General features: G+C 44.6%; 1 protein-coding gene across 3 annotated transcripts in view; it reads right to left on the reverse strand.

The window, feature by feature from the left end:
• NEDD9 (neural precursor cell expressed, developmentally down-regulated 9) overlaps nt 1-12,721 on the reverse strand; it is a 296,941-nt gene that overhangs the window by 39,498 nt on the left and 244,722 nt on the right. The window contains exon 1 of one of the 3 annotated variants that reach the window (XM_036868226.1): nt 5,796-5,959. The exons of the other annotated variants lie outside the window; for them this stretch is intronic. Coding sequence (XP_036724121.1) covers nt 5,796-5,807 — 12 coding nt within the window. The 5' untranslated portion in view covers nt 5,808-5,959. Of the gene's footprint in view, nt 1-5,795; nt 5,960-12,721 lie in introns of those variants that run through there. 3 annotated transcript variants of the gene reach the window in all.

Raw genomic sequence — 12,721 nt, forward strand, 5'->3', positions numbered from 1 at the left:
CTATTATGTACTAGAAACAGATGATTTTCATATATTATATCCTTACAACTATCTGATGAGACAGGTACTATTACTGCCATTTTATAAATGAGGAAATGGAGACCTGAAGTAGCTTGCCTAAAATTATACTGTTAGGAAGTAACAAAAGTGGGATTTGAAACAAAATCCACTATGCCATACAGCGAGACTCTTTTAACGGCTATTTGTGTAAGTATTATATGTAATTCAACATTCAATTCAATGTTTGTTGAGTACCTACTGTGAGCAAGGTCCTATAATTTCAGGAATATCAAATCTTATTAATAACAATGAAGATGCCAAGTCATTAAAATATTAGCAAGTGGGGACAGAGGTGTACTGGTAAATCCCTATGTCTTCCATCTGCATTTCTGCAAGACATCTCCAGGCCCATGGAATATTCAATAATACTCGATTATCTTAACCTAGTGACTGGGGTTTTGACATAATCCTGTCACCAAGTCTTGAGTCCACACTATCCTTTCAACATCTATTGGGCACCTACTTATATAAGGAGAGCTGGGGCTGACTAGCATTGTCTACTTCCATTATGCAGGAGCCATGGTAAATACCTTACCATGGAAAATGTCTTGCTTAGGCTTTAGAACAATCCTATGAGGCAGTTATTATCCCTATTTTACAGATAAGAAAACTGAGGCTCAGAGAGCTTAACTTGCCCAAGGTTACAGAGCATCAAGTCACAGGAAACAGAAATGCCTTTCCCCAAACCTCATATTCTATCTTGTCTCTACTGCAAGAACACAGAAGACCAAGTCCCTACCTCCGCCTCCCACCCCCAAGGCCACAACAGATCCTGGATCATACTTTTTATTCAAGGAACTCGTCTGTCAATCTGCTTCTACATACAAATAGAGGGTGAGTCTCTCGTATTCAGTGGGGCTTACCTAAAACTGGACAGCCCCAGTGGGCAACCTATGTGAGTTCCAAATATCATTTAGATAGTGATTTGATTGAAAGAGGTTAATGAGTAAGGTAGTGCTAACAGAGTAGGGCAGAGGTGAGAAACAGAAAGCCTATTGTAGGGATTATAGGACAGTCAGGGAGACAAAGGTTTAGGCTTCTGATTCTTTTATACTGTGGATGGATGAGGAGGCTTGACTCGTGGGAAGTGACAGACGAACCAAGTCACGTAGGCACAAAGAGACAGGGGCAAATGAACGGGAGCAGCAAGGGACCAAGATTTCCCATAGCAGAGTCCAAAGAGAGGAGGGAGGTAGGGGGTACAGAATGTGCTTTAAGTGTGTCACGTCTGTGTAGGTGGGGAGGCAAGCCCTACAGAAGTCAGTATTAGAGAAGCATAAAGAATGCTTGAATGAAAAAAATGAGAGATGATGAGGTCATAAGGGCATGAAAGGGGACGGAATTGGCAAAGAGGCTTGAAAAGTGGAGAGGAAGTTTTTTTAGAAGTGGGGGGCACAGAGTAGAAGCCACTGATGAATTCTCACGAGAGGACTGATGTATATTCCAGCAAGGAAAGGATGCTGAAGGGATCTTCGTTACTGTGCAACCTGCTAGATCGGTGTTCTCAGAACATCTTCAGCTCTACAAAGACTCTGATCTCTGTACAGGTAAATGGGTTTGCTCAGTTAAGAAATAAATACGTAACCAAATAATTTTTTCAAAGCATCTTTTGGTGCTTTTAAATGCACAGATCTCACATAAGATTTAAAAAGGAGGCAGGGGGCAGGAGTCCCTCATTTGGAGGGTGTGCAACACATCATTTAGAAGAGAATAAAAAATTTAAAACCGAAATGTTGAAGCCAGGAAAGAATCAGAAATTATATAGATTATAAATGACCATGCCGACTAAATCAAAGACACTCGATCACATGTTCTCAAGCCACCTTGAGAAAATAAAAGTATTTTCCAAGCCCCCTAGAAAGCTTTTCATAGTACACGCTTTCTGGTTTCCCTAACCTACTTTACCATGTTCATTCACGACGCACGAATCTGAATTTCAGAATGCAGTTTTCTTACTTGTGTTCTAAGCTCTACCTGCTCTAACGTTCAATCGGAACATTCATGAATGAGTTTGCTGAATGGCAGACTAGATAAGTAATTTAGCATTTTAATGTAGGCACACAGGGTACAGAAATTTGGCCTAGCCACAGAAGCTGCTCAGCTATTAGAGATCAAACAGGCGGGGCCCGTGGGGCACTGACCAGGCCTGGGCCTGCACAAAGTGGGTGGGGCCTCGGGCCTCTGCTCAAACACAGCTGTGCACCCACCCTCCAATTACCCTCCTGGCAGACAGCGGCGATAACCCACCCCCAGACCCTCAGGAGGGAAGCCTTCCCCGAGCAAGCCACGGCCACCGCGGCATAGCCCCCAACCCCAGTAGCCAGAACGTGCTGTGTATGTTCCGAGGAGCTTGGGGAAAATTCTTGATAAATGAAGTCCCCCGCAATTTACTGTCAGAGAACCTCAGACGGAATCCTTTAAAAAGAAATGGAACTTTACGTGCGTATGAGAGTGACTGCACCCTTTCTGTGAACAAATAGAAATACATACAGTGCAATCAAAATAGACTAGATATAGGCTAACCAAAAAAAAATTCACCAGAGTAATAGCTTGCATTCCACAGTGCTCAAGATTACCGTAAGTATAAGCTGGCTGAGCTGGAGCTGCGTGTAAAAAGCTCAAAATGAGTGGAGGCTTGGTTGTTCTCTAGTTATGGTCCCTGAAGTAGCCAAACCAGATAATCTGGTTAAAAAAAAAAAAATCTTAGGGACTTCCCTGGTGGCTCAGTGGTTAAGAATCCGCCTGCCAATGCAGGGGACACGGGTTCGAGCCCTGGTCCGGGAAGATCCCACATGCCCGTGGAGCAACTAAGCCCGTGAGCCACAACTACTGAGCCTGCGCTCTAGAGCCCGTGCGCCACAACTACTGAACCTGTAGAGCCCGCGTGCCACAACTACTGTAGCCTGTGTGCCTAGAGCCCGTGCTCTGCAACAAGAGAAGCCACTGCAATGAGAAGCCCGCGCACCGTAACGAAGAGTAGCCCCCACCTCGTCGCAACTAGAGAAAGCCTGCGCACAGCAACAAAGACCCAACGCAGCCAAAAATAATAAATAAATAAATTTATATAAAAAAAATCTTAAGAGTGGCTGGATTATAAATCTCCCAGTGAGCATTTTTAAGTCTGACTGTGCTAAATTTATAGTGTTTAGAGCAATATAGTGTCTAAAAGGTAATTCCTGACTCCAGGATTTTATAATCTAATAATTATCTGGTTTTACTACCTAAGTGGCTCGAATTAAACAACACTACCAAACATGCACTTCACTTTGCTTTGTAGAGTTACTGTCTTAAAAAACAAAAAAAAAGAATCTATTCTGCAGGAGTACTTTTTTTTGAGTTCTTATGATTTATTCAATAAGCACAAAAGGTCTTTTATATAATCGTTACCTTGATGTGCAGGAATACTCTAGATGACATAGAGTCTTAAACTTCCTGGGAGAAGAAAACACCAGTCACACAGCACATTTTAGGGAGGTCACAGAGAGTTCTTTCTTTAACAGTGGTTTAAAGTCACAAGTTCTGGAGCCAGATCACCTTGGTTCAAATCCCAGCTCCGCCACTTTTTAGCTGTGTGGCTTTGGATAAATTACTTAGCCTCTCTTTGCCACAATTTCCACATTTGAAAATGAGTATAAAGTATTAACACCACCTCATGGAGTTAATTGGAGATTTAAATATGGAATCCTGTATTGTCGTGGTGAGTCTTAAGAACTGTTATTTATCACTCGTCTACCTTTGTGCCACCTCCTCTACTTAAAATTACAAAATCCTCTCCTGAAATAAAGTCCATTATTAACTTGAGAGAAAATAGGCTTTATAAGAAAGGGAAAGTAGATTGCTTCAGCTATTGGTTCCTTTTATAGTCACCACAAGGTGTCAATCTGTCATTTGGTTAGTTGGGGAAGTCAGTAGTTTTGATGGTGAAGATGTGCACAAGCTAATAAAAATCATACATTTACAACACTTGGCAGGGTGTTTGACACTGGTAAGACCCGGCAGAGAGGCAGGTTTTCCCATGAATGGCAACCACAGTTCACAGCGTCAGCTGCCATGATGTTTTCTTTCCACAAAAGTAAAACTAAACATGATGAGGTCACTGAATAAAAGTGACTTTAGACTTTGTCACTTTTGTCACTCTCCAGATTGCAGCACTCAACGTTAAAAACAGCCATTTATACTTTCCAATAATAAATGTAGGAACGTATTTTCTCTTTTTTTCCCCTTCAAGCTGGTTTTTATGAAACTAAAGGCATTCACAATAGGCAGAAGAGGGGCAAAGATTCACTGAAGGCTAAGTAATATCTGGTGATAGGACATTATGATATCCTATCACTGTTCTAAATAAGGGAACTGTGGAAATACAGGTGAACCATTTCAAGAAAGAGAGCTTTCCTGCCAGGTAGAAGGATTTGTTTCTGGTTGCATCCTAAAGTCAAAAATATTAAGAATCTTCAGGATTATCCATTCCCCTGTTCTCTCCTATTGAGGTAGAAAATGGAAAGCTGATAGTACAGTGATAACTGATACCTCTGCCTTCAGAGAGTTCTAACCTTTCCAAGGAGAACTATAACTCATGCATCACAATAGAGACTTTCAACAGTTAGATTTAGAGCTACTGAACAAGATTTATAGCTTTTGAATAACAGGTTTATCACTGAGGTTAGCCAGTGGCTATTAGTCAGAACTGAGTATTTACAACCTCACATTAAAAAAGGATGAGCCAGAACCTAGGTAATTTGGAAAGAAAGCAAAGTAGCTCTCAGCTAGCACAATCTTGAAGGTCAGACAGGTAATTCAAATTGCGAATCCCAAAGCATAACCACCTTGCCTAAACGCGTTTTAATAACAGCATGTTTGTTTAAACGCACTGGGACTGTATCTATTCTAAAACACACGTATTCATCCTCCAAGCAAAATTCATATCCAATCCCTTGCAGTCTGCTCTGAATAGGGCCTCTGGAAGCTGCTTGCCTGGTTAGATGGGGGCAACTTAGACAAAAGGGGATATTCTAAATAAGTTATAATCCTTTTGCCGAGAATAAACACACAAAGGTGCGAAATGCATGGGAAAATATGCTGCTGAGTGTCTGACACTACTATGAGTTTCAGGGACAATAAGCTCGCGGGAGCCTTCAGACCCTCAGTCCATTCAAACGCCAATGAAAGTGTTTTCAAGAAATGGCAAGTACTCATTGGTTCTGAATCCAATGTCATTTATGGATGTCAAAATTCTCCATCATCAGCTGTATAAGGGTACCTGGGGCTTTGAACTTCTCCCACTAAAAGTACATATGGCAAACTGCTTCCCGAAGCAAACGCTTTAAAGCAAAGGCTGAAAACTGCTTGAAGAGCCAGGCTGAGAGGCTCAGCAGTTCTGATTCCTCTCTTACTACGTCTCCCGGGACAGTGGCGGCCAGGCCCGGGCGCGGAGTGCTGAGCTAAGGCGCGCTCCGCTCGGAGTTAGACACCCTCTGATCTACAGTGGCCACTGCAGCTCCGCCAGACTTCCAGGGGAGGTGGACCGGGTGTGCTGTGAGCTCCCGGCGTGGGTCTTAGAGGCTGGATCTCTGCCTGCCTGCTTGTATGCCAACCCCAGTGACTGAGACCCATCTCAGAACAGAACACAATCGGGCACAGTAGGGGTCCCTGCAGAGGAGCTGTCCTGCAGAGGACACACGGACACACACACACACACACACACACACGGAAACCTTCTGTAAAAGGCACTCTCTTACCTTATACTTCATCTCGGCAGCGGTGAATTGAGGCGTTTTCCTACACTAGTTAGACTGCATTAAGCACTGGCGTGTCCGCCCCTCCATCGAGCGCTGGGCTAAATGAAAGTGAGAACGGCCCGGCTGCAGCCAGTTGTCAGCGCAGCGCGGAGCTCCGGCACCGCTACGCCCGTCGAGCCTCTGAGCTCACTGTTTTGATTGAGGCAGGCCGAGCACGGAGCTCATTTGCATACCGCCCCGCCATTGGCTAGTGGGCCAAGGTAATACGAACGCTCCGCCCACCCTTAACTCCTGAAAACTGACAAAGAACTTGTAATGTGATCATTTCTTTTTACATTGTCAGAAAGGGTGGAAAATAAAGTCAGGAACCTTCCCGAACCTTACTCCACCCCCACCCCCAAAACCCCTGGAAAAGGAGATAAATTCTTTTTAAGCTTAACCCAAATTTTAAAGAAATGGAATTCAGAAAGCAGTCTGACAGTCGCGCTTCCTGTGACCTAGCAACTCCTTCATAAACCCATTTCATTTCAAAGCCGTTCACCTCACAATCTCTACATGAAACAAACTCGGGGAACAAAAGGTTTTCTGTCTCCGGGCCCCTTTTTACTAACTACCCCTGCTGATATCTCTCTCTCTCTTTCTCTCCTCCCTCCCCTCCCCTTTCTTGCGGCTGTTTGCTTTTTTTGTTCTTTTCAATGTTCAAAGTACTTGCAATGTCAGTCTGCAAGGAGCCAGAATACAATTCTCCCTCAGTGAAAAGGAACTTGGTAGCTCAGGCACCAGGGGTTCCCTGGCCGGCTTCTCACGAGGGCCTCACAGAGTTGAGTGTCAGCCACATTCAGAGACCTCCTCTGGTTTTGCTGAGGATAAAGGTTAGCTGTGACCTCTTAGACGGGGCTGGCCAGTGCACGCCCTATACATCATCACTGTTCACCAAGTACTGTGTTCTTTGATGGCTGGCATTTCTAGCTCCAGCTTTGAACACTGCAGTTTTTCCTTCTGACCTCTCTCTTGAAGATGACCCATTAACCCACCAACACTTATTATCCAGGGAACAAAAAATGCCCACTGTTTGACGAGCCTAATTTTAAAAACTCAGTCTTTTCCCAGTGAAGCACACAACATTTGGTTCAACTTCATGCTTTCTATAGAGAGAGAGGATCACCCCGGAGAGAACAGAAATGGTCACCTTCAGCAACTCTTCTGAGGGATGGAGCAGTGAGGGGAAAATTCCGTTTCATGGGACCTCAGGATTGAGACTCGGTGAGTGCAGACAATAGCTGTCCCCGAATGGGAAGGACTCCTACCAGACTACACGACTTGGATGGAAAAATCAGCCTTTTTCTCCTGACTGGGTTGGATCAGAATCAGTTTGATTTTTTTTCCTTCCCAATTCCCAATGGATTAAAATTCTACTTTTATGGGGCTTCCCTGGTGGCGCAGTGGTTAAGAATCCACCTGCCAATGCAGAGGACACGGGTTCGAGCCCTGGTCTGGGAAGATCCCACATGCCGCGGAGCAACGCAGCCCGTGCGCCACAACTACTGAGCCTGCGCTCTAGAGCCCGTGAGCCACAACTACTGAAGCCCGCGCACCTAGAGCCCGTGCTCCGCAACAAGAGAAGCCACGGCAATGAGAAGCCCGCGCACAGCAATGAAGACCCAATGCAGCCAAAAATAATAAAAAAAAAGCAAAACAAAAAATAAATAAATTTATTAAAAAAAAATTCTACTTTTATGATCTAAGCAAAAAGAACAGGAGAGCAACTGTCCTACAAAAGTGGTTTCCGGATACAGGGCTCAGAGTTTAGATCACAGTTTAATGTGGCACCTATTCCCTGGACAGGACCCTGCCGCCCCGACCAAGGTGGTCATAGTGAGGTTGACACAAGGTTTGGGACCTCCACTCTACCTCTTTCCCTCATTTAGCCTTAGAGTGAAAATGAGCCTGAGTGATTTTGCAAGGTCCTTCTGAATACACGTTAAGTATGCGACATATTACACTGCAAGGATCTTCCTAAGGGTCCCACAGACTTATGTGAGAGTCTAGCTGGCAAGAAATTGTTTTTGGTGTCTGCCTGGATAAGTCAAAGACCTTCTCATCTGTAAGATGAGTCTTGTGGCCTCCAGGAGATCTAGATAACATTCCTTTGGCTTCCTAAGCAGTAAAGCTGAATCCGCCTTCTGTTTTGTTTGATGAGTACCACTGAATAGTGAACACTATCTCACCCCTTTTTAATGCTTTCAAAGAGTTTCCCAAAGCATATGCTAGGGCTTTTTCTTTCTCTAGGTAAAAGCTTAATTCACACCACGTGGCTCTCCTACTTTCCTGTTTCTGTCCTGTACAGAATATACCTGAAAACCTACCTGAAGTTTATTTCAAGGTGGTTTGGGTCGTTGTAATTGTTAGTAATATAGAGAAAAGCATGAGGGAGTCAGGTAAACGTGTGTTAGAATCTCAACAAATTTCTAACTTTCTAATTTTGGTGTCCTGAAGTGTAAAATAGACAATAATATCAACCTGCTAGCGTTATAATGAGGATTAAATGAGCTAATGTGGATAGAAGTTAATAGTATTTGGCACATAGTAAGACCTTAGTAAATGATGGCTTATTAGTATTATTACATTATTATTATTTTAATATTAAATTTATTATACATTATTTTATTACTATATCATATAACATTAACATCCTATATCATTATAATATTGTTATATGATATAAATTAATTTTAAATTATCATGTTAATTATAACTATTATCACTGTTAGACTATTATTGATATTATAAGTGTGGTGGGCATTCAGAAAAAGATGGAGGAATCCCCCCATCTCTGTGCCATCCTCTCACCGGGCAGCTTTCTAATTTAACAAATATCAATTCAGAACCAACCACGTGCCACAGCTGTTCTAGGTAGGGAGAATACAACAACAGCCCAGTTAAAGGTCTTACCCTCACAAAGCTTACAGTCTAGTAGGAGTGGAGGACAATAATTAAAGGAATATATAGTACAGTTTTGGTGTGGTAGATGCCATGAAGAAAAATTAAGCAGGAAAAATTGCTAGAGGAAAACAGACCAAGGTGGGTGAGGAGAGTCTTATTTTAGAGCGAGTGGTCATGTAAGCCCCTCTAAGGAGGTAATATTGAAGCAGGAATCTGAACAACATGAGGGAACCACTCAAAGATCTGGGGAAAGAACGTTCCAGACAGAGGAAGTGACCCATGGGAAGGGCCCGAGATACAAGTGAGCTTGGTGTATTTAAGAACAGGATGCCCAGAGAGTGGTACCCAGGGGACGGAGGGAGAGAGGGGTACCCAGGGGACGGAGGGAGAGAGGGAGGTGGCAGCCGTTTGGATTTGCTCCTGAGTGTGACAGGAAGTCATGGGAACGTTTTGAGCAGGGAATGATATGATCTATTTCTCTGTTTTTACCCTTGGTTTGTTTAAACACTCAGGGACAGTAGACTACTAGTTAAAAAATATTGAGCTCTTTCTTAATGAAGCTGACATAATGCTGATAGCTGTTACTTTATTAGTGTCATCTGCTGTGTTTCCTTCAGAACCCTTTGGGGAAACACAAATGCTCTCCATGAATACAGAAGCAGCACCACCACCACCCCCATCTATCACCTGACCTTCCGGATGAAAAGATACTGTTTAAACTGTGCTATATAAACACCGTCGATTGGTTTATGTAGCCACCCTAATGCTCCCATGGGTGGCCTCATAAAACGGGTCAGGACCCCAGGGCTCGGACACTAGCCTGTGCTCAGCAGCACTCTCTCGGCCTCCCCAGACGCCCGTGCAGGCCGGAGGAAGGGAAATGGCACAGAGGCCATCCAAACCATTTTCCAGCTGCCACTGGGCACTGGTGTGGATACAGCAAAAAATCAGAGAGGATGCTAGAGGGAAGAGATTCTTCCACCCACAGCTTAGGAGGAGCCCATGTGGCCGCTCGCTGAGAGTGAAGGGGAAAGTCAGAGCCTGCGAGGGCAGGAAGCAACCTTGGGAATCATCCAGTCCAGCCCCTGGTAGAGAGGATGGAGCTGCTGCTCTGGGGGTGCCCTGCCCGGGGGCCACCAGGTTAGATCCTAACCACAGACAGTGCTTTAGGTCAGTCCTCTGTATCTCCTGTCTGATTTATTCCAGCCATTCCCTTTAGTTACCCTGCTTGAAATCTCTCCTTGTTCTGGTCTATGTTCCACATTGCTACCTGCTTAGTTTCTGGAATACAGAGCTGATCACGTTACTACTATGTTTAAAGACCTCCAGGAACACTCCAATGCCTTAAAAACAGGATCCACACGCTTTGGGCTGGACTATAATCGGATCCCACCCTCGCTTTCTGGCCTCATCTCACCTCCCCTCACAGCAACCCACATCCCACACTGTAGCCACACATTGGGGCGCGGTGGAGGGGCGAAATCACTGAATCCAAGACGCTTGTACAGTCCTGACTTTGCACGGACGGGTCCTTCTGCCCAGAATGTCCTCCTTTCACTCTTCTGTTATCAAGCCCAGTGCCAACACTCACTCTTTTGTGCTTCCTTGTCTACACCCCCAACCCTGCCCACCTCGTCTTTTCAGAACGAATCCCTCCTTCCCTGTACTATGCCCCTATTGTACTTGGACCAGGGCCCTAGCATAAGGCTCACCACATTGTATCATGATGATTTGTTGATGTCTGTTTCCCCAGCTTCCAGGTGAGCTGGTATCTTGTTCAACTCTGTGTGCCCTGCAGGCTTATACTTTATAGAAGCTTAAATGCTTTCTGAATGAATGAGTAAGAGGACCCGCGCATCTTCAAAGGACTTGTGTAATCTTGAGGTTCTGTCTGTTGCTTAGGAAGGCAGTGGGGAAACTCGTGGTTGAGGGCGGGAGTGCTGTTTACATTTATTAGACCTGGAGCTAGGATGGACCTCTTCAGAACCAGCTCAAGGCCTGTTGCCAGTCCTGGCTCTTGGACACAGGTCAGTCAGATAACTACGGCTTGTGGGCCGCCTGTTTTTATATGACCTACGAGCTAAGAATAGCTTTTACATTTTTAAATGGTTGGAACAAAATCTAAAGAAGGATAATATTTCATGAGATGTCTATAAATAAAGTTTTATTGGAACAGGCGCACCCATTCATTTACACGTTGTCTGTGAGCTGCACCAGCAGACTTGAGCAGCTGCGACAGAGGTGGTTAAACACTGAAAAGCCGAAAAAATGTATTATCTGGTCCTCCATGGAACAAGTTTGCTGACTCATGCTCCAGAAGAGTGCAAGATATATCCATCCCTGAGTTCAGATAAGTATAGATTCTGCCACATCCACAGAGAAACAACATAGAAATACCCACTCTAGAGCCATGTTTTACCATTTTTAGTTCGATACCAATTTCAAAAAAAATCTTCATTATAACAAAGTTATTGCAAAAAAATAATCCGAGGCAGCAACTTTTCAATTCTACAGGTCTCCAGAAACGTCCCCAAACAAAGATGAGCCATGGAGAGTTTTCTCCTTCAGTCCACTGGCTCATTCAGGTACCAGGCCCTGTGCTGGGCCGTCACAAACATCATTTCTCTTAATATTCATCTAACAAGCCTAACGAGGTGGGTCGTAGTGTTCTAGTTTTACACGTCACAAAACTGAGACTTGGAGAGGTTGCCACAACTTGCACAAAGGTCCAGGCCAGGGAGCGGCAGGTCTGGCATGTGAACCCAGGTTTTCTGGCTCCCGGGTCTGTGTGCTACATGGCTGCCAGGCTTCCTCTGGGTGCCTTCATTATCTGAGCCCCCATTTGTCAGTTCGATAAATTAGCATCTCTACCCTAGTGGGACTAAGCCTACCTGAGGAACACGTATTGCTCTGGAGTCGTGACTAAGGCTAATAGTGCGCACACACACACACACACATCTTACTCACTCATACTTTCAAGCCTGTGTGTGTGTGTGTGTGTGTGTGTGTGTGTGTGTGTGTGTGCGTGTGGTCCCTCTTGCCTAGACTGCCTTCCTTTCATCTTCTGCTTACCTAAATCTCGTTTTCCCCCCAGTTTGCGCCGCATCTCCTGCGTGGATCCTTTTCTAGAAAATCTCTCCATTGTTGATTCCTCCACTGCCCACCCCCGCACCCCCTGTGTCTTTCATCACCTATGGCCTAGGTCAGGGCTTCCCAAATCTGAGCTCCTTTAAAAACCAGTTGTGGATGCTTCGGCTTCTCCCCTTTAAGTTGGATTCCGCAGGCCTTGGAATCTACACATGAGAAAAGATCCTCATAGGATTCTGTATACAGCGTTTTGTGTGTGGTATATCATTTAGTGCTTAGTTATTGCCTTGTACGGTTTCACCCGTGAGGGTGCCTCCCCCAGAGTGAGATTTAAAGCAACTTGTAGGAGAGGATCCTGTCTTTCCTTCTGTCATATCCCCTTCTGCACCTGTGTAGGTAACCGCCTCGCATCTATGTCTTCTCAAAGCCTTCTGCCTTGTCCACACGCCCAGCCTTCATCGATGTCAATATGAAAGAAATAAGGCACTTTTCAGCAGGCAGGGGAAGAACACCTCTCACTCTAGGCAATCGCCCTCGTGTATCTGTTGAGCGGGTCGAGCTCTTGGAATGAATGAAAGTCTGTTATTAGAGAGACGCTCAGAACAGTCTCCAGGCTTCTTCATGTGTGTGGGGTGGAGCTTTCATTCACTTTCCCTCCACTCCTATTTTGGCACAAGAAACCTCATGAAGGCCACCCAAAGCCCACCCATCTTCCCCGCTTTTCACAGCAGTGTCCTAGGAAGAATATCTGTTTTCTGAAAGAGTTGTTAAAAGCACTGTTTTAACGTTAAGTTTCTGCAGATGGAGGGTGGTGTTTACTAAAAAGGCTGTTGACTCATGATCCTTGAATTACTTCTGCTTTGGTTCCTCCCTGACTTATTTCTTGTTTTTGCTCA

The sequence above is a fragment of the Balaenoptera musculus genome, chromosome 11 (genome assembly GCF_009873245.2).
Source record: "Balaenoptera musculus isolate JJ_BM4_2016_0621 chromosome 11, mBalMus1.pri.v3, whole genome shotgun sequence".
NCBI classification, from domain to species: Eukaryota; Metazoa; Chordata; class Mammalia; order Artiodactyla; family Balaenopteridae; genus Balaenoptera; species Balaenoptera musculus.